This window comes from Gymnoscopelus microlampas (assembly GCF_963454915.1).
Source record: "Gymnoscopelus microlampas genome assembly, chromosome: 16".
NCBI lineage: Eukaryota > Metazoa > Chordata > Actinopteri > Myctophiformes > Myctophidae > Gymnoscopelus > Gymnoscopelus microlampas.
This window is the reverse complement of record NC_139953.1, coordinates 11,821,603-11,844,797: the sequence shown is the minus strand read 5'-3', so window position 1 is coordinate 11,844,797 and position 23,195 is coordinate 11,821,603. Positions and strand designations below refer to the sequence as shown.

At 42.4% G+C, this 23,195-nt stretch overlaps 1 protein-coding gene across 4 annotated transcripts in view; it reads left to right on the top strand.

The window, feature by feature from the left end:
* Positions 1 to 23,195, top strand: part of col12a1b (collagen, type XII, alpha 1b) — a 151,299-nt gene that overhangs the window by 26,313 nt on the left and 101,791 nt on the right. For all 4 annotated transcript variants that reach the window (XM_084081778.1, XM_084081780.1, XM_084081777.1 and 1 more), the window contains exons 14-24: positions 5,724 to 5,993; positions 7,595 to 7,864; positions 9,003 to 9,195; positions 9,615 to 9,739; positions 12,692 to 12,841; positions 13,157 to 13,276; positions 13,948 to 14,112; positions 14,757 to 14,906; positions 16,332 to 16,471; positions 17,966 to 18,095; positions 21,451 to 21,596. In XM_084081778.1, the coding sequence (XP_083937904.1) occupies positions 5,724 to 5,993; positions 7,595 to 7,864; positions 9,003 to 9,195; positions 9,615 to 9,739; positions 12,692 to 12,841; positions 13,157 to 13,276; positions 13,948 to 14,112; positions 14,757 to 14,906; positions 16,332 to 16,471; positions 17,966 to 18,095; positions 21,451 to 21,596 (1,859 nt within the window). The remainder of the gene's footprint in view (positions 1 to 5,723; positions 5,994 to 7,594; positions 7,865 to 9,002; positions 9,196 to 9,614; positions 9,740 to 12,691; positions 12,842 to 13,156; positions 13,277 to 13,947; positions 14,113 to 14,756; positions 14,907 to 16,331; positions 16,472 to 17,965; positions 18,096 to 21,450; positions 21,597 to 23,195) is intronic.

Sequence of the window (23,195 nt, the reverse complement as noted above, 5' to 3'; positions counted from 1 at the left end):
CATCTTTGAAATGAATATACATCAACATTTTTATATCTTTATATTGGTGGATTTCATGCTCTACTTAAAGTTAAGAGCTTGCCAAGAACTTCAGTAATCAGCTTCAATGATGAAAATTGGCTTTGCACCTTGGCTGGGCTCTGCTGAGCATTGTCTCTGTGTTAAGCCCCCCGTCTGACGTATGCACGAGAAAATGGCGGTTCTTCAGCGGTTCTTTGGGGTGGTTGAGGTGCTATATAGCACTGCTGCTGTACAAAGAACCGTAATGGTTCTTTGGGGACGGAGTCTACTGGTTCTACTGGTCTTAAGCTTAGTTTATGCACCTCTAATGGTTCTATATATAACCATGTGCTTTATAGCACCTTTTAGGATAGGCCAAAAGAGGTTACCCTATAATTAGGAGCCAAATAACTAAACGAAATAAATGTAGTGCCCATTTTTGTTCACTTCAGCTCAGTGCAATTCCTTCCCAGCTTATAAGGTGATGACAGAGAAAAGATTAACCTTTTTGACACAAACCCATGCTCCTTCACTTGTCAAGCTCTCGAGTGATGAATTGGGAAAACTAAAATCCCGGTGGTGTCGTGTTCTGCTCGGCTCCACGGGGAATGGATCCCAACCCCTTGCGGTGTCAGTGGCACGCACTTTCCCATTTAGTTACACTGGGGAACCCATAACCTTTGCAGCGTCGGTGCCTTATTAAGCTACGGTACACATGACCCACGCTCTTTCTTTACAGTAGCCAAGAAACAAAAAGTAGGAGGTGAAGGAAATGCAGGAAACATTTTTCCATCATCGCTGAAATTTCAGCAACTGAGCTCGACTGGAACCCCCACTCCCCGTTCTGCTATGATGTCATTGCATAGAAAAGATTCAAGTGGTTTCTGGCGAAAGGGGAGCTTATTAAGACTAACGTACAGTGGGAATACTGAACTGTAGTTCTCAGCATCTGGCCAGGATCCAGCGCTGGGCCTGTCAGCTCTGAACAACAGTGAGCGTTAAACAATTATAACACAAGCAGTGATATGTGATAGCATGCAGTGGAATTGATGGCAGGAGCCATCTGTGTCTAATATGCATACATGTTGATTCTAGAGAAATGGACAGTTAGTCCGACACTCCGACAGACAGAAGGATGTTGTCGCTGTCGGGTGGAAACCTTGTATGTCCAAAACCTTTGCTTTTCAGGAAATGGAAGAAAGCCAAGAGTCACAAGCTCTTGTTAGTGCTTTTCATTGGTTAAATATTTCTCGAACAAACAGACAGGCTTAAACACTCTCAACCTGGCATCGATATTTTGGGCATGTCATTATAGTTTTCTGCCCGACAGCAACGATATGTATAAATAGACAGGTTGCGGCGATGGAGACAGACAGACAGACAGAGAAACCAGAGAGATGGGAAGATTTGAGAAAGATGTTAAATCTACTGTGGTTTCATTCGGTTTTTGTCTCGTGACGACCTGTGGAAAATAAGGCTGGAGCAGCGGATTTCAGGCAGCAGCTCTGTCCGGTGCCAGATTCCATCCTCCATCTGCGCTGCGCTGTCTGCGGCTGTTATTGTCGAGAGCCTCCAGACTCTCAAGATGTCCAGGCTTTGAAAAGGAAAGGGCTCCCTGAAACCCTTCTTTTTAATGGCCGTGGTTGTGGAGGAGAAGGTTGAGGCTATTTGGTGTCTGCAGGACAGTCTATCAGTACTTTCATTTGTAAACAGAACATAACACATGCACATGCACAGAAATACTTCAATAAAAACCTGAAAAATGCAGAAGTACGCACAGTAATGCACGTGCATGTGAGCCAGGGACACAAACGTATCCGCATGTGTGAGCACCTGCACACCAAAGGACACACATACTGTACAGACACAAATGAGCGAACACAAGCACACACACACACAGACGCACGCGTGTCCACACACTTAACAATTTTAAACAGAGTTCACTTCCAGAATTGATTGGAAAAAAAGGCTAACTCTGGTCACGCAAGGATTTTTATTTTTATAGAAAATTTGACTATTACAGGGTTTTTGTGAATCATGCAATTATGAACTGGGTCTGTTCTTTTTTATATACAGAAACACATTAAAGCTTTGATGTGTCCATCAGTTGTATATCCGTGGTCTCCCTCTCTCGATGGAGAGAGGTAATTGCAAGGATGTCCGGACCACGATAAAGATGGCACGGCATCTATTGTCCAATCCGTTGTGCTGTCTGCTTCAAATAACTTTATCAACATTGTCAACCAGTAGGTGTCTGACCTGATACCACGGTCAGGTCAACATTTCTCAAGGGAAGATTAGGGAGACCGCCTCCAACCACTGCAGATGTAGCTAGTTACGTTGTACTAACATACATTTTTATTCAATTAAAATAAATCATAGATTGTAGTTTAATGGGAGAGGACTGACAAATGGCAAATGTCACACGAGCCAGACTCAAAGCCACGATGTCACAGTTAGATCTATCCCTGTTTGGTTGAGCACACTGAATGACTGTGCCAACACGGGCATCCTCTGCCAGGGCAAGTTCAATGCTAGAGCGTTTGCTCCGCATCGGTCATAGCGTCTAATAGTAGCTGACTCTTCTGTGTTGAGGCCTGAGCGACTGGACACCTGAGCCCATACTTATTCATCAGCACACATGGGGTGCAAAAAAAAGGAGAAGAAGAAAGGAAATTAGAATTCATCCAGCCTTGGATGAATTGCCTAAAGAGAAGAAATATTAGTTTTGATGGATTATTTCTGGCGTTGCACTTGGAAAAACCCGTCCCTCAAATCAGACTCAGCCGACTTGTTGATTTGTCAAATTAATCTCACAGTCGGAGTTAATGTCCTCCCTCTCCTTCAGAAAACCTTTTTCTTGGTATTATCTGAAGGCTGTTTTGCTGATATAAAAAGACGCTTGTTTAGCTAATGCTGAACTGATTAGAAGTTAGATCTCATTTGTCATGTTTTCTTTTCCAGTTTTGATTGATTATCTCATTCATGAGATGAATGTGGTGATTTCCTTTCATTTGACTGATGATAAACCACCTATCTATGTGCTTCAGTCACATGAATGTGCAGTTTTGTACATAGTACGGTAAATGGAATTGCAATTGGCAAATGTTGTTATTGTAAATGTGACTATTTTGATTGTTTAACAGGATGCTGTGCGAAGACATTTCAGTTAAAACGATCTCTATATTTAAGCTTGGCTACAGTCTTTACTACGCCCCCTCTGGAACCTGTTGCCACGCTCTCTAAGCTTATTATACTTTCTAATATCACATCAATCACTTCCACCATTCGCACATATGTAAGTTACGTCATCCTGTTGCCTTCAAGACCATTTATAGAAAACTCCATACGTTAGCGTGATCCACAGGGGTGGAAATTAGATTTGGCTTCGGCTGATTAAACAAAGTTATATATTTTTGGGCTGCTGTATGCACTTTGTCAGCTTGGAGTAGCGTTTGCTGTCACACAATATGACCACCACATTCTCTCAAAACCCCTCAATGTTCTGTAACATTCTCCTGCTTTATTTGTGTGCTTGCATACACTATTTGTGCAGCAGATGTTTAACTTTATAGTCAATATCCTGTCCTGTACATCAGTTCAAATGTCCCAGACCCAGAAAGAAGCATGCTTGTTGCGCCAGACTTGTTTTCCGAAGTGGAACAGATCATCAAGGTTCAAAGGAGCCAACGGCACGGATTTCGGCTGTAGCTCCTTTTCAGCCAGTCAACTGCACTCAAAAGTTGGATAGTTTTGCACACACGTGTATTTTATCATGGCCACAGGCAAACAATATACAACAATATACACTGGCCAGAATACAAACAAAATCACAAAAGGTAAATGCAAAGTCAAAACTCACTATGTCAATATGCAGTCAGAAGACAGTTTAGTCCAAGGATGTGAGGTCTAGCCTAAATAACCCCTGGCTTATCAAAACATAGACGGCTCCTTATTGCATCTACCTCAAGGTTCTTCTAAAATGCATTTATGCTCTACATTCACTCTTGTAATGCAAAACGTAGGGGTTCAGTGGGACCCGCTTGGTAAAATCCAGAATGTTCATTTAACTCTGAGAGTGTAAAAATTTGGCAGTTTTGCAACTGTTTTATTCTCTCATTGAGTTCCTGACACATTGGGTTCTGAGCTGAGCTTACGATGTCGTCCCCTCCTGGACTTGAGCCTGAAATTTGTTAGTCAATATTTCAAAAATGTTATTAAATTAAAAAAGTAAAAGTAGATCTACCTGGATGGATGTACTGACAATGCGTCTCAGCATGACCCGTTGTGAGCTTCTGGGTCGGCTATTTTCACAAAAAAAAAAAGCTATTTTGCAATAGAGGAGACGCAGCCAGAGGTTATTAGCCTGGTTCCAAACCATAGACCCCGCCCACTCTCACGCAGCTTCAGGCTGATAATCAGGCTTATAGCTATTTGGGGGTCCTTGGCATAGAAAAGTTGGGGATTCCCTGTTCTAAGTAATGATTTAGTAAGATAAAGTCTTAAGATGACTCACAATAGAAACCCATAATAACTTCTAATTTCATGTTATTTTGAAATACAGTTTTGTTTTATTTTTCCAAATGGTGTGCACACATCATCTGTATTAGTCTCTCCTTCTCTTTCACTTACAGTATTTCCTGGTGGAAGAGCCTTCCAATTAATCTTGAGAACAATATTGGCCAGCATAACTCTCATATCTCTTTCATCGTTTCTTTCTGGTTTTGTGTCTCGATTTCCTGTGGAAAAAATATGTTTTTGTAATTCATTTAAAGGAGACACACCATGAATTTAAAAAACATATTTGATATTTAATATCATATGGTGTATGTCCCTCTAACCATTTTCAAAAGGTTTGAGCCTAAATCAACACTCAGATATACTCATCCCAAGTCAATTCTCTCAAGCTTATAAAGCACTTTCAGCTGCAATACCAAAACGTCCTGTTGGCTAGGGGGGTGCTGTACTGCGGTACTGAGCAATTCTGTCTGTCAAAATACATGGGCAGAAAGTTTGGTGAGGTAAGCAAACTTGCCATTCTGAGATGGCCTGTTCAGACACGCCCATTCTGAAAATCTCTGAAATGAGAATGAATGACTGAATGTTAAAAGAAAATATTTTTTGGGGTACAAGAGACACTGGGGAGCCAAAAAAATAAAATAAAAATAAAAAAAAGTGAAATTCATGGTGTGTCTCCTTTAATGCCTTTGTTGCTGCTCAAATGGTATGTCCTTACATGCCTTTATTGTTCCTCTGTGAGCCTGATGGATGGGGAGATGGGTTGAGCAATGCTCTGGTTATATTCAACTTTGGTGAGGGAACAAGGGCAAGGTGCAACAGCTGACCAAATAAGTTCTTTGAAATAATAGCCAAGTTTCGCAATTACATAATTGTGAAGCATAAAATTATGATTTATGATTATTCGCAATTAATTGTGCAGCCCTACTTTGGCGAACTGTCCACATCTAAATAGCAAAATCATGAGTGTTAATTATCGCTTTCATACACTCGTGTACTGGGCAATTACTTGTATTCTTTTGAGTAATCAAATCGACCAGCTCATTCAGGCAAACGGTTTCCAAGTTTTTACAGACTTTGGCTGTATAGTTAGTTGAATGAGATATATGATACTGATTAGCATTCCCACCTGTACTATAACAATCCACTTGCCGGTTGCCTCTGTCCAGCACATTACTAAACACATGCCTTCCTTGTTATTTCAGTGCTGGGCTCTCCAAAAGACCTGGTGACCAGTGATGTAACAGACACAAGCTTCGCCGCATCCTGGACCGCAGCTCCCGGTAACGTGAAACAGTACCGGGTCCGCTGGAAGTCCATGCTCTCCCCAGAGTCCGGGGAGAAGACGGTTCCAGGGGATGTGACCAATACAGAGCTGGACGGTCTGACCCCAGAGACACTGTACCGCGTGTCGGTGGTCGCAGCTTACGGACATGGAGAGGGAAATCCGCTCACTGGACAGGAGACCACGGATGGTGAGCACTGTTACATTTATAATTACGTTGCTGCTGCGCTGAATTTCATAGGAAGCGAATCAACCAATTTAAGTTGTTAATTCATCCCCAGACTTGAAACATTTTCAGTTTTGTGATTTCTGATAATTGTCTTGATAACAGAGAGATAAGAACGCATGCTTTCATATAAGAGTGTTTGCCAGAACAGTTTAATGTTTTGGATTTGTTACACTTCAAGCGAAAGGCATAGGCTATGTGTGTCAATGTTTCCCATGTGTTCATCTCTGACGTCTCCTGTGAAGGGCCTTTGGTCCTGGTTTCCAGTGTTTTTGGACAAAGCAATTTCATATTGCTTTTTAATGTTGGGGCCCAGAGTGCAAAAGAGAGGCGCAGACAGTTTAGATATGCTATGCATTCTGAGACGACACCAGTCACTGCTAAAGAGAAATGTTTTTAGAAGTATGTATGCATTCTGTGAGCAGTGTAACATATACCATATAGTATATCAGATCAGACACAAGACTCCTATAGAAAACCGATGACATATTACCCCTGTTCTCTCTAACACACATGGGTGAAACCGTACTCAAAAAGCGGCCTGTTCAAGGAAACCTCTAGGGGGGGGGGGCTTGGCCTCTCTCAAATCCAAGCCTTAAAGGTTTCATGACATCAAATTTCAAAATAAAAAACGTTTTTTTGGGGGGGGGTTTCTGACCTCAATTACCCACAAAAAAACTGAACTTTGGACATTCAGTGGATTTTCTGTGGTCTGAGGTTTTCTGAATAATTAGGCTCAGAAAAGTGCTGTGATTGGCCCGTGGACTTTGATGTCACAGTCCATTAATCCCGCCCCCTCTCCTCCCCGCCCCTCCCCTCCCCTATCCTTCTCCTTTGGGGGACGGAGCAGAGGCGATGATTGACAGGCAAAATCCCTCAACAGCGACACCCGCTGGCAAATTGTTTTTTTTTCATTGCAGCTAAAAAGGCCTCAAAACACAGGGAGAAAAAAAAACTACCATGGCTCACTGGAGTGGGTTTTTCAGTTAAAACCTTTAATGCACGTTTGAAGGACCATGATAAAGACTTTTAATGTTTTGTAAACCAGCATGTCATGAAACCTTTAAGAAATGTTTGGTACACCTCTCCTTTAAAGAGTTAATGTATTATTCAGCTACCTTTTGAGCTGAGTCATTAGGCCAACACTCATATCCCCCACTCATAATGATTAAATATGAGAGTTGCTTTGCTAATCCTATAATTACAAGTTGGCTGATAATGAACAAATACAAGAGATAACGATAGAGAAGTAGAAAATGGTAGTGATTTATTTCAAGTAATGGGGCGTACAATGAAAATAACTGTTGTGGCTATTAGAGTTGAGCAACTTGTAGCTGGCTGCATGAATCACACTTTGTTTTTTACTTAGTTATTAGCTGATTCAATTAATAATCTTTGAATTTCCTGATGTATGAGACTAGCACAGTGGTCTTTAGAGAGCAGTCACAGAGGTTATTCAAGAAGTCAATTCAAACAATTTGAGCTTTTTTAGATTTTTTGGTGTTTAATCTCAGGAGATTTTTTAAAAGCATTACAACAATATCTAATGCATTCTTTGTCTTCAGCGAGTGCTGCGGGTAAGCGACTGACCGTGTCGGACGAGACAGAGCGGACCATGAGAGTGGGCTGGACGCCGGCACCAGGCAAGGTGGTCCAATACCGTCTGAAGTATGTCCCCAGCACCGGGGGCAACGAAGTGGCACTCAAGGTTCCCGCTACCGTCACCTCTACTGTCATGAAGAACCTGAAACCCAAGACCACCTACAACATCACCGTTCACCCCATCTACCCCAAGCGCGGAGAAGGCAAAGCAAGGCAAGGAGTAGGAACCACATGTACGTTGGTCCATAATTCAAACCTACCAGAGTTGACGGTGCACTTGCAAAGTCCGTGGTGTCACTTGAACTTCGAGAGGGTAAAAATGGACCCAAGCGGACCTAAGCGGTCTGTTTGGGTCCATTCTTTCCCTCTCATAGTTCAAGTAACACTGAGGATTTTATTGTGTATTGTGTGCACTGCCAAAAAAATGTCCATCTTGAATGAGTTACTTCATTATGTATTCAGTCTCTAAATCTTATTGTCGTTAAAGCAAGAGAAAACAAATCTAGGGTGAGGTCATTTTATTTCTTTCCGATGTGGCTCAATAAGTGTTTCAGGAATGCTCTTGAATCAAGTCGAGTCTAGTCACGTTATCTTGAAACAATCGATTTTTCCCCAAATAACATCGCTTGATTCACAAAAGTTCCTGAAACAAGCCACATTGCTTTGGAAACAAGAGTCATTATCACATCTCACTGGCACATTTTTTTCCCACCATTTTATTTTTGTAAACAAAAATAAGACTCGAGGACTAAACGGAAACATCAAATGACTTTAAGGTTGATATTTTGTTACATGTAGGGTCCTGCTAGACTGCTGGACAAATAGGTCTACGACGCAGGGCATTCTTCTAAAACACTCATCCAAACACCCAAAGTTGAAGATTCTTCAACTCTCTTTGACCACATAAAAGCACCAGACATGCACAGCTCAGCACAGAATAGCCACTCAGCACCTCGCCACGCTACTGCTGTTTCTAGCATAGTGTAAATACGCGGCACTCCCATTGAAAACAATTCAAAACATACACTGTGCTGAGGAAACACTTTGGTGGACACAGCCCTTAAGTGCCAATCCAAAGTTCACCTGTACATTCAAATCACAGCAACACAATCATTCACACGCTAGTTGTACTAACTCACGGCATGAACCTTGGGCTTTCTGTAATCAATGACATTGGGGTTCAAGGAATTGTATTATGGACTAATGAGAAACTGGCTGGAATGTGGGATGCCTGATCTCAATGAAACCTCTGTATTGTTTCCAAGTTTGAAGCTGCTTTGTGCTGTTTTTTTTGTGCAGTTTTTTATTTTTTGTTGCCATGAGTTTGTTCTAAAGTTTATCTGCCCCCATCCCTTATTTTGTCTATTTCAGTGTCGCCATATAAAGCACCAAGAAACCTGCAAACCTCTGAACCAACCAAGACCAGTTTCAGAGTCACCTGGGATCCAGCTCCTGGAAATGTTACGGGCTACAAGGTCACCTTCTACCCTAGTGGGAATGATATTGACCTGGGGGAGCTTCTTGTAGGCCCATATGACAACACTGTGGTCCTAGAAGAGCTCAGGTGAGATTTATACTTCAGCAATAAATATAATACTCAAGAGGCCAAGGGATATTGTGATTATATTATGGATACAGGTATTGTTACCTGCCTTTGATGCCTGTAGCTGTGGTATAATAGAATATATCATGGCTTGTGTAGTGTAGTCCTATTATTGCTCTTATAACAATTCTAACCAAAAACATTATTGATTGATTGAATACTTAAACACGATTGTTAACAGTACAGTTGCACACCATTTGAACACTTGTTAACTCCAAAGAGTGTGCAAATGGTACCAAATTTACCCTTACAGTTCTATTTAACTTTCAAGTTCAATTAACAGAACTACTGAGGACAAACACCTTTTGCAGTGTACTGTAGATATTGTGGTCTGCATCTACGTATAAACTCATCGATTTTGATGACTTTCTTTCTCGTAGGGCAGGAACTAAGTACTCTGTGGCCGTATTTGGGATGTTTGAAGGAGGAGAGAGTTCACCTCTGGCAGGGGAGGAGAAGACCACCCTCATTGATGCTTCTGAACCCCCTCTTCTAGATGCATCAGGTAAAACGTCTCATAATACCATAATAAACAGACCTCCGCCTCTTCTGCACTATGCGCATGAAACAACAGCAGCGCTCCAAAGCAAGCCTGCAGACCAGACACTCAGACAGAGTTGACATGAGTTGTTCTCCTCTCAGAACAGCGAAAGGAGTGGCCCGACTTATGAAATATCACACAGCCAGAACGCTGAATTATTCCCTGTCAGGGGAAATTAGGATCAGAGCCGTATTGGAATTATGGATCAAATATCAATCACACGTGATTATGATTAACGCAAATTGCTCTTAGCTGCTTTGGCGTGAGTTGCCTCATCCACTCCTACAACGCCACATATCACAACATGGTTGGGGGGGTGGGAGGGTGGGGGAGAAACGACAACACATGCCGGAATGTTGACACTGGCGTTGATAGATAAGCCAATCGGAAATGTCTCGCCTCACGTGTTGCCTATTTGCCATCTTGTGAGAAGCCCACACACAACACAATGCACCAACCTTGACTGCGTCACCACAAACACACATCCTCATTAGGCCCCGGAATGGTTTACAGTCTTAGCCACTCCATATCCGTCGGCCAAATGTTTTTTTTACCCATACAAAAGTTGATATTTCCCCTTTCTTTTTCACTTTGGCTATAACGGCTAATGGAAAGGAAAAAAAAGTGCTCTGCTAGCAATTACAGATTTTTTACAACGCAGAGAGTAAGCAGCTCAGGGCCGCATGCGGCTAGGAAAATGTTATGCTTCTTATAAGACCCCGAGGAGCCACTGACCCTGGGCTCAAATTCCTGCTGTAATGGAGAGCAGACACAGTGACACACTACCCACCGGGCCTGGAAGCAGGAGACGGGGAGGATGTTCCACACACAGGTCCCAGCGTGTAGAACCTCAAACACCGGACGTCACCGAACCAGACTAGTTCTTGGGTGACTGTCTTATACAGTATGCAGTTTTTGGAGGCTTTTATCCAAGGCACGTTACAGTGTTATAGGTGTCATTTAACGTATCTACTTGCATTAGGCGACATACTGTGACATACTGTGACATAAGGGTGGGGTATGATTCAGTTCCTGTAGATCAGGGATGGGCAACCTTTTCGGGCACACGATTTAGCCTTCATGCACATCAAATGGTAATGGTTAATAATGGTTATTTTTGATCAACTCAATCGATCACCTCGATAGACCAATCTGATCACCTGGTAGATCAAAAGTAGGTGGTTTCCCACCCCTGGTGTAGATCAACAACATTACCACCAACCAACTGTAGGAAGGGTCAGATCTCACAGAGTGCACACAAACTGTCATCCTAGAACCATAATGTGAGAGAAATATTACAGACGGTGTCAGCTTTCATTGTCAATCAACCTGACTCTCGGCTGTCCTGGAGCTGCCCTGGAGCAAAAACAATAATGACACACAGTCATCCAGCAATCAAATTTCTACGTTCTACACTCACTTTCAAAGGCACTTGCTCAGAGACACTGGTTATGACACCGTAAAATCTCTCACGATACAAGGCTCTTACGATTTGGGACCCTTACAGGTCCATTTTGTATAGTCTCAGAGTTAAATTAGCCCTGAGGATTTTATTGTACACATAGTCGTCTGTATTGCATCACAAGGCTCTCAGGTCCATCTGTGTTTATGACATCTGCTTTTATGAAGGGGATGTTTGAGGGACAGATGAGTCCTCTGTTTACCGGGGAGGTAGAAAATCAAACAGGCTGCGGCCATGATTCCATTCAACCGCAGTTCCGCTTTCCCCTCGTCAAGCATCTGTTTCTACATTCTGCTTTTAAAAGTGTGGATAAATCAATTGTGTCTCCTAACCTGTTTTCAATTGCAGACACAGGGTCCGATTTTTATTGCCCATCGCGGCCACTGAGCGCATCCTCGCGGCCCGTCCTGCAAAATCTTGGGGCGAGCGAGCGACTGCTTTTGCCCCCAAAGGTGACTGGAGTAGCGAGTTGGGAGAGCAACAGGAATGTGCAATAACTTTGGCAGAGGAGTTGTCATATATCAATTTGTCAGGGAAGGCTCGCTCCTGCTATGCGGGGCGACAGGCTCGCTTTCTGGAAAGGCCACAGGGCTGTTGAGCCTTTGGATATACAAGAAGAAGACTGCCATGGAAGGAACACAGAAGTCCCTCAAGGAAGAAAGCAGTTAATCCAGCCAAGAATGCTTGACAGCTGTTATATAATGTCTTATATGAGAGCCAGTGTAATTTGTGTTATATAATGTTCAAAATATGTTGTGTAACGTTATTGACTTTGTATGTATTTGTATATTACACTTGTGATTTTGTGATGTTGCGTTGCATTTATCTTTTTTCTCTTTGACGTACTTGAGTTCTCTATTGTCTTCTAATTCTTACTTTAAACCCCTGACTCACTTGTTTCTACACAAATCCCTCTGTAACTTAAGGATGACTTTTTTCAACCCATTTTCAACTTTCATCTTCATATAATTGGTCTTCACTAATGCTCATGATAATATGGTACCATTTTTGTCTACTCTGTGTCTCAGAGGAGGGCTGTGGACACTTCAGAAACCCGCCTACCAGTGACATCATCAATGGGAAATACAAGCGAATAGACACTGCATGCTTTATATTCCTGTGAAGTTAGCATGCTATAATGGAAGCCATTGTTCTCGCGTTAATAAAAATCTAGTTAAAAAAAAGTGGAATCCTGTTAAAAAAAACTACCCACCTACCTAACGATGGTGTCACTGGTAGACGGGTTTCTGAACTGTAAAAAGCCCTCCTATCAGACACAGACCAAGTAGATTTTTAAAAAATCATTTTATCATGAGCATTAGTGAGGACCAATTATACAAAGATAGGTTGAAAATGGGTGAAGTCGCCCTTTTAATGTTTCATGGCTTGGTCATCCACAGGGTGTCCAGGTTGTTTTGCAACTCTCGCTCACTGCTTTCTCCCACCTGTAACAGATGCCCAGTGTAAGACCACCGCCCAGGCTGACATTGTGCTGTTGGTCGATGGATCTTGGAGTATCGGTCGTTTGAACTTCAAAAGCATCCGTGCCTTCATCGCCCGCATGGTTGGAGTCTTCGATATCGGCCCTAACAGAGTGCAGATTGGTAATGATCGGTCCTCTCTCTGATCCCTCTAGTGACATTTTGTTTCTGTCTAAACGTAATACTTCACTATAATCTTTTACAATCAACTAGTGTTGTTTTGAGATAAATGTTGTCATAAAGTGGACTTCAAGGTCTATTTTGCTGTTGTTTTCTATGCATCTCACTGAGAGGGTGTTAATGGAGCCAGCAGTGTAAGTTGTTGCTTTACTACTGCCAAGTACCATATGTAAAATGTTAATCAGAGACACTATAAACAAAAGAGATACAAACATAATTAGTTATCATTGTGATGATAGTGTGTTTTTCCTTTCCCAGGTTTGGCCCAGTATAGTGGAGACCCCAAGACTGAGTGGCATCTCAATGCACATCCAACCAGAACATCCCTGCTGAATGCTGTGGCCAATCTACCGTACAAAGGAGGAAACACCATGACAGGTAACTTAACAAAACTTCAAAACAGTGTTTCCTATAACCACTGGATAAAGAGCAGCTTTAACTACTTGAGCTCTATTTTATACTTTGTCATATGCTGGTATCGTGTAAAGCTCAGAACGTGTCGCCGTATGACACGTCGTGAGTTTGTAGATCTGCTATTTTTTGCTATTTTTGAACATTTACATTTACATTCTCACCTATAATGACATGGCCAAAATAGGAATGACAGGTTGAAAGTGCTGAAGTGAGAAATATTGTGTTGTTTAAAATATTTGATCTATGTTTTCATGGTCAATGCATATTTGGGATTCCAGGGTAAAACCTGTTGAAGACCACTACTATTATTTACATACCTGGGTCAAACGTGATGAATTGAATACATAGGACGCTAATGGAAACAAGTCCCCAGGACTTTTTTTTTTCAGAATCTTTCCTTTTAGCGTCTTTTAATGTCTTACTGTACCATGTGCCATTCACATTTCTGACTAAGTATTCAATCAATCAAAGACCTAGTGTGGTCCAATTAGGTGGATCAAGTTTTGCCATCGGGAAGGCTTGGAAGAGTTACCATAAAGTCAGATTAGTACGCCGTGACCCCCATTTTGTCGATGCAGTAAGCCTCACCTGGATCACGAACACACAAACATATTTCTCCTTGTTACTCTATGCAGGCATGGCTCTAAGCTTCATCCTCAACAACAACTTCAAGACGTCCGTGGGAATGCGTCCCGACTCGCGTAAAATCGGCGTCCTGATCACTGACGGAAAGTCCCAGGACGAGATTGTCTTCAACTCCCGGAACCTGAGAGACCAGGGCATTGAGCTCTATGCCATCGGTGAGTAGTGTCTCACAGTTTACATACAGTACTTTTTTTTATTATATAATTATATTATATTATTATATATTATATATTTTTTGTATCCCAAGAAAAGCACATACAAATGTTGTTAGAGTTGTTTTCTATTTCACTCCTTGAGCGAAGGCCTGATTTACTTTGTCACCTGAAGATAATAAGTTCACCAAGGGTCACGTTGGAAGCCTACTGTAACATTGGTCTTAAATTCTCCAGTTACACCAGTCTTGTATAGCAGCAATTCCCAACCTGTGGGCCGTCACGGTATTACAAGTGGGCCCCCAAATAATTGGCAAAACAATAAGATTTTATTCATAATATTAATTAAAAAAACTTGAAAATGAATTGTTATTGTGATAAATAGAAACTTACACTACATTAGTTCCATTGATTGAAGCCGGAACACAATCAATTGATTGATCATTAAAGTAAACTCTGAAAATGCACGTGGCCCACCCATCTGCAGTTATGGTCAGATGGGTGGTCCGCAAACGCTTTTTCAAAATCTTCAAGTGGCCCCTGATCCAGCGTGACACGTGAGCTTGTAGATCTGCCATTTTTGGCAAACGTAAACCCCAGAATATGGATGCTGAGTCGATGAAGGTGATGTCATGACTGTTTTTCAGGTGTGAAGAACGCCGATGAGAATGAGTTGCGGTCCATCGCCACAGACCCAGATGACATTCACATGTACAACGTCAACGACTTCTCCTTCATGATGGACATCGTGGACGACCTCACCAACAACCTCTGCAACAGCGTCAAGGGGCCTGGTGGTAGGCAAAGAAAAACGAATGAAACCCTATATGTTTAGTTGACCGGAGTCCCCCAGGCCCCATCCTTTTCCCTCTACACTAAATATCTTAAACCGAAAATAGTACAGTACAGTACAGTACATGCTTACAACTTGAGCTTGAGCTTGTAGATGGGCTGGTTTTGCCAAATGTTTGCCCCAAAATAGGGACGCTAGGGTGCTTAAGGTCTGTGAAAAGGCCACTGTTTACCGTTTTGAATTAAACCAAAGTTATTTTTGATATAATCTTTCTTTGACATCATGTTTCACAATAACCACATAAATGTGTCTTTTTGACAACGTATCTAAACAATATTTTAGTCAGGAGTGTCCTGGCATATGGAAAAATACCAGAAATGTGTTATTTATTTGTTTTAAAGCGAATACATACAGTTTCTAATATCCTCAGCATTAGGACCATTCGTTTTGGAGCGATACTTATGTGGTTTTGTTTCAAACTGAACTCTGGGAATCGCACTTCTAGCAGGCCATAGACAGACGCTGTAATGACAATGGAGCTACAGTACCAGAGTTGTTGCCAAAAGACTACTAAAACCAATATTACACAGTATGACTTAAAGCAAAAATAGCCGCTCGATTGTAGATCGGCTATTGTCACCTGCAACACTGGTGCGCAACTAAATACTAATCAAGCTTTATAGGTAGTGTAGATTTTTTTTAGGGAAGTTGAGTGGCTCAGCCAAACATGGTGTCTCAGGTCATTATAAAAAAGCGGGCGAGTGCCGTGGGTGTGTGCATGAGATATCAGCTAAATTGATACAGAAGTCTGACATTGTCTGAGAAAACGTGTGGAGCTACTGCTGTAGTCTGCGGTTATACGTCTCCTGGCTCTGTGAAGGAAGACATTACATCACTTTTGACTAACAACTACTAGGCAGCGGGCCCTTTAAGATTAGAGTCTTCAGACGAGAAGAAACGGTTCCTTTAACCCCGGTCAGTAAACAGCGTAGCAATAGGCGGTAGAGAATACCAAGAAGATCAGCTTGACTTGGCCACCGATAAGAGGCAATAAAGATAAAACACAAGCCAAGCGGATATTATCTCAAGCATTTTGGTCTGACACCCTTGATTAATTCAGCCCACTGAGCGATATTACGAAGAAACAGAGCTCCAAGTAGCTGATGGAAACTGTGAGGTTGGAAGTAAACGTTTGTGTGGATAAATCAGTTTGAGCAGGAAACACAGCGGTGATTTACAATGCAAAGGAAGGGGGAAAATATCTTTTTAAGAGAAGGCAAGAGCGCTGAAAATATATAGACGTTGGGGGCAGCAGTCAGGGCGAAGAGGATGAGGACAGATTTGTGGCGGCAGGGTTCACTGTGTGAAATTCTTTGACAGATCACACACATTTTGGCTCATCTCTTTCTCTCTCTCTCTCTTTCTCCAGGAGGAGCAGAGCCTCCTACTAACCTGGTGACCTCGGAGGTGACCCACCACTCATTCCGTGCTACCTGGACCGCCCCGGATGGCCCTGTGGACAAGTATCGTGTTGAGTACGTGCGGGTGGCCGGAGGTCCTACTCAGCAGGTTGTCAATCTTTTCCTCCCTTCCTTCCTAACTTCCCAAAGCACAATGCTTTTGCTTCATTTTGCTCCATTTTGTCTCTGTCTTGTTTTCCTTTTCTCTTTTCTTTCTCCATATATACCCAATTTAATACTTCATTGTATGGCAGTGTCACACAAAAGTGGTGAAAACAGAAGATCTACAAGAAAACCTTCGCCTTTTAATACATGCCCACAATAGGCACGCCAGGTTGAATGTTGTGTAGTCTGTCTGTGGGTTTTATAAATATTTAACCAATGAAAAGCATTAATAACAGCTTGTGACTGCATAATAACTACATCGTTTTTTAGTTTTTTAGTTAAGGTTTCGGACATACAAGGTTTCCACCCAAAAGTGACGATAATCAGTCCATATTTACACATTACAGAGTTAGATGAGTCAAAGCCCTGTAGCTCAATGACTCTCTGTGGTTAATAATTGCCATCCATATTTTGCATTGACTTTGAAGTCACAAAACAATCATCAATTCAATAGCACAATAGTAAGCTAATTCTTTGTCCCCAAACCCTGCCATAACATGTTGCATCCCACTTTTGGATCCCGGGCAACTGGGTGAGAAACATCAGTCCAGATTATACATGGCTCCATGTCCTTTTGAATGTATCTTTGCCAGCCATGGAACTTACACAACTGATTACAAATCGAATAACCGTCAATTTTCTCATACAATAGGTTCTCTATATCCCTCAGGCTGCATTTTGAAACCAAGAAGTCTGTGTGTGTCTGCGTGCAGAACCATAGAATTTAGTTAGTCTTGTTTTGTTTCACATTTCCTAAACGTGTGCCCTATTAGTTGGGACGTTAGAATTTTAATCTACTGTAAGAAGTACCACTGTGGAAAACAGAACTCTGAGATGAACCACACCACGGTGCCTTGAGGTCATTGAGTGGATCTGTTGTTGCCTTCAAACCACATGAACACTAGCGTCCCTACTTTAATTCTGAGCATTCTGAGCATGTCATAATATAAGAGCTTTTGGCAAAAATAACGGACCTATAAGATCACAATGTGTTGCAACACGTTGTGATCTTGTAAATCTGCCATTTTCGCTTGTTGACATATGAGGCATGTAGGTTTAATGTGGTGGTTAAACCGAGTCTCAGTGGGAGCAGGAAAGCATAGTGGTTAGATCATACATATAAAAGTATAGACGGGTCATAAACGCCCTATTTCCGTCTTCGCAACAACTCTCCTTGGGGAAATGATGATGCTTATTGTTATGGATACCATATGGAACAAATACTATACATCACAGAGGGCCCCATGGATTGATGACTTCCTCTAACCCGTTTGACACTGTGGTTATGAGTGGAAATATTAATGCTACACATTTATTTCTATGGGTTGGATATGGATATCCATATCCTGCTCTTTCTCTCTCTTTTTCTCTCTCTCCGTCATTCTTTGTAGAATTATGTTCATGTGGATTCTAACCATGCTTCTCTTCTGTCCTATAGGTAATGGTTGATGGTACCGAGACCACAGTAGTGCTGATGAGCCTGATACCTGACACTGAGTATACTGTCACCGTTTACTCAGTGGTCGGAGAGGAGAGCAGCGAACCCCTGAAAGGCACAGAAACCACCTGTAAGTCATAGTTTATTCCAATAAAACCACCTGTAATTCTGAGTTTAGTTTAATAAAACCACCTATACTGTAAGTCTTAGTTTGAAGTCGGTTGGTCAGACAGTTCTCGAGACGTGAACTACAGACAAACGCACACACGGACAGACAGACAGACAGGCGTACAGACAGACAGACAGACAGACAGACAGACAGACAGACAGACGTACAGACAGACAGACAGGCGTACAGACAGACAGGCGTACAGACAGACAGACAGACAGACAGACAGACAGACAGACAGGCGTACAGACAGACAGACAGACAGACAGACAGGCGTACAGACAGACAGACAGACAGACAGACAGACAGACAGGCGTACAGACAGGCGTACAGACAGGCGTACAGACAGACAGACAGACAGACAGACGATTTTGCGCATTTGTCGTAAGATACAGTAAGTGTTAGTTTGTTCAATACGTCTCAGTTTAGTTCAATAAAACCACAGTATTAGTTTAGATCAGTACGTCTTCATTTAGTTCAGTGAAACCACTTAGACTTACGTATTGTTAGTCTTCACACACATGCACAGAAACACTAAAACAAACACACACACACACACACACACACACACACACACACACACACACACACACACACACACACACACACACACACACACACACACACACACACACACACACACACACACACACACACACACACACACACACACAGGTATTGGTCATGGTGAGCATTCCTCACATTCCTTAAAAATATATAGATAAATAATTGTATAGACAAAAACAACCCCTCGCAATTATCACTTGTTACGAGCCACTAGAAGTGTCTGGTAGAGTCTCTTATCTGCACAGACCCTTCACCTTCGTTCAGGACGTTTCTGGGCATTTGGTGTTATTGTTGTCGTTGAGCAGATGTGAATGTGGTGTTTACAAACCTCAAAAATCCCACTTGTTATACCTTTAAGCCCATAATTAGCCTTCACTAGGATTAATGTTAATTACCAAAAACGTCATGTGGTTCCCACCTGGCTAACAACGCAGATGTCTTCCTCCTCTGTGTCCATTTATCAATCTGCAACTCTGCGAGTGTACAAATGTAACCATATGGACCTGTAAGCTTTTTACACTCTCAGTGTTAAATTGACACTCAGGGTTTTATTGTGCGGGAGAGATCGAAAGCCTCGCGGCTGCGACACCGCAGGAAAGATGAAAAGGTAGAGAGCGTGAGTGCAGCAAGAGGGCTCTGATAGGATTCAATCCTACATCTGTTTTAACCACTACATCACTGATACGCACGCACGCGTGCGCACACACACATGCATACACACACACACACACACACACACACACACACACACACACACACACACACACACACACACACACACACAGAGCACTGTCATTGATTCTGTTTACATGCACAGAAAGTTAGACCATGCAAGCTGTAAGATTCGCAAAACACAGGATGCCCTTTGGGGAGACAGAAGACCTCGATTAAAGAGAGACTAGCATCACTTGTCTAACATCAGTCCTCGGCAGAATCTCCCTGTGTTGTGGGAAAGCTCTTTGACTTTCATTCTTTTCTTTTTCCCTTCCTTTCTTTGAGATAAACAACATTATTGTCCTCGCTCATTAGACTGTTTTAGATACGTTGATGGAGCATGTTTATTTGCTTTTCCTTGTGTGTGGGTCTAGCTCAACATCCTTGTTTACTTACTGCAGGGTATATTTAGTGTGTGATCTTATGGTTGAGAACTGATAAAACACACACGATCCCCTGATTCCCATGATGCAACACTGGGAGTCGATTCCCTTCTGAAGCCAGAACGGGAAATGTCAAATCCGAGAGTGCCAAGTCATAAAGAGCGGTTAAGCATTGTGTCCCAACTTTGTGGTCATTGCGTATATCTTAAGTAAACTGATTAATAATTTAATGGTGTTAAGTGCACACCCGTAAGTGTTTTCATTTGCTCGTTTGTCCTTTCAACGTCTCCTTTATTTGTCCTCAAATGTGTGACTGATTATTCTACGGCAAACATGCAGTAGCCATTTACCGCTGTCATAAATGATGAAGCGAGTGTTTTGTTTGTCCTCAGTGTTGGACGCTGCCATCGTGGCTTTCTTTACTGTCATGTAAACTAACACTGCGTTAGGTCGGAATGTCTTTAAACCACCGCCTGTGATGTTAACGTGACTTGCTCACTGGCCCGAGGTAGGAGGTTAGTAGGGTTTGCTAGGCTTTTTAAAACGTGGACGTCCGTCTGTGTTTAGCTTATTGGTCTTGGCACAACTTGTGTTTATTCCAGGTATGATGAATGAGTATGGGTGCTCTTTCACACCAATAACAAGTTTATTGGTGGCCGTTGAGCTGCTCCATAGGGTAATAGTGTGACCTTAGGTTCGCTTTGGAGAGATATTACAATACTATTTGCCCCTTTTTTTGTGCTTTATTTACCCAGGCTAGGATTGTTGAGCATGAATGCTCTTTTTCAGCCCTGCACAATCTTATAGGCACACGCCCTGCACATTACTTAGGTTGGGTAAAAATATATAATTCTGCAGTCACAAGTTTATCTCCATATCAACCAGGCATGATCTGCTTAAGGCAATAACATGACAGGACATTAGTTATATTTATACATGCACAGTAATCTACTGTTCTCACCACTATATACAGCCATAAATCCAGTTAACAAGCCAATGCACAGAGCACTACATAAGTGCAACAAGTGACATCTGCAATTTACAGCGTAGACATTCTTATCCAACGACTTACAAAGTGCAAAGGCTGAAGTCAGATTTTTTGAACTTTAATCTAACTACAGGGTGAGAAGTTGAGGAGTTGGACAGGAAGTTAAGATGATTAATTTATACCTCCTGTCAAAAGAATGTTTTCAGTTGGAAATATGTTGTTTTTGTTGTTGGACAAAGAAAAATTCACCTTACATTTCTGACAAGGTACGGTAGGGATGGTGGGGTAGAACAGTACTTGGCTACTGGCTACATGGCTAGTGTTTTGGACATCTCTCTTTGGACACCAGTTAACCACAGTTAACACACAAAATATAAGTATATTAAATACTTTATCACACAACGTGCAAAGTATATATGTACGACGAATAAAGAAAATAATGCCTTATGAGCTTAGTCTGGATCCAGACAGACTCTGGCCACTTCGCTCGCTGAGTAGGTAGATCTGATTTTTGAAAATGTTTTCGATTAATCCTATAATTGATTAAGCACTGAAGCATTATTTTATACTTAGCCGCAGAATTGTGCCGCACAATCTATTAAAGTGATTAGTTTGGTAAACTGTTGCACCTCTAACTCGATCTGTGTGTGAATCTTCCCCATAGTGCCTCTGCCATCAGTGACGGATATGAGCGTGTCTGATGAAACCATGACAACCATGCGTGTGAGCTGGTTGAAGGCGGAAGGAGCCACTGGATACATGCTGCTCTACAAAGCCCTCAACGCTACTCTGCCTGGGGTGGACCAAGAGGTGAGGGACATGCATGCGTGCACATGTACTGTATGTAGCACAGTGGCTCAGAACCTCTGTCTGATGACCCCCGGCCAAAGGGGAATTCCCCTTTAGACTAGTGGATAAGATGTTTGACATCAGTGTCCCTTCCCAATGCACCAGACCTGGGTTTGCATCCTGGGAGTTGCACACACGGCACATACACACAAGGATATGCACATGGCTGCATACACACCCATGCACGCGTGACCATAGAGTTAAAAAGAATAGAGAGGGCACCCGAAATCCCCTCCCATCCACTTGCATTGAGTTGCTCACCCAGCACATGAGGCGAATTCACCCCTTCTTCCGGGTTGGAAAATGTGATGGGCGTAGCCTATTTGGGGCCTGTGCGAAAACTCGTGAGTCAAACTTCGCTCGTTCATGTACAGTGGCCCCAGCCGTTTTAAGCTGCAGTACCTATGAATGGCCAGCATGTCACACTGGGTTCTGGGGGCTTGGTGCACACACAGGCACAGAAATACACATGTGAGCACAAACCGGAAACATGCACCTGCAGTTATGCACATGAGACAAGGACACGAACACATCCGCGTGTGTGCACACGTGCCCATTAAAGGACACATACTGTACACACACACACACACACACACACACACACACACACACACACACACACACACACACACACACACACACACACACGTGAGATTGTAGATCGTCTATTTTGGGGGTGTGACATCATCGCACAACTAATTTAACATGTCATAACCATAAAACAACCGTTTTTCTTGTGAGGACCTGGAAAATGGTCCTCACAATGTCTATTTCTGAAATTCTACTATACTTGTGGGGACATTTGGCCCACACAAGTATAGTAAGTGCACACGTACACGCACACACCAACGCACACACCTTGATCTTGCACGCTCAGCATTTCCACATAGATTTTTATAAGGCCGATGCTAGCCAACGCTTCTGCTGGCCGACGCCTCACTGGTTCCAGATGGCGATGCCATGAGCAGTGCACACAGAGCAGGAAGTGCACTTTTACAGTAGTGTTCAGGCAAGGTCTACAAAAGCCAGACCCCTCGGACACTCTGGGTAATGGGAAGGATTAGCTCATGGCCTGAAGTCATTGGGATGATAGAAAGCAAAGCTGAAAGTTCAACACATGCTATATGTTTTAACCTGGTAAAAGAGAAATTACCCCCGACTTGAAATTGAAGCATTTTATTGCCACTGGGTTTCGTTTTAATCTCACAGTCTGTTTTGTGAGATTATGATGAAAGCCAGGATGAAAACGATTAAATCACGGCGTAATGCTTAGTGTTAGTCCATCTCTGAGAGCATAATAAACAAACGTGTGTATAAAAAAGTGCCATTCTTTAACAGTCTGTATGTTCACTTGGCCGTGTGAATGCATGCATTCAGTCAGACGACAGGAAGATCAGGGCTATCGGCCCTTGCGAACAGAGTCCGACAAAAAAAACTACGACACAAGCTTCCACTCCGACAAGTGTCATTTTCCATCGAACCCACTTTGATTCCGACTTTCTTTTTTTCCCCCCGGACATGTTTAGAAACTGAGCGACCAATAACAAAATTGCACTCTGT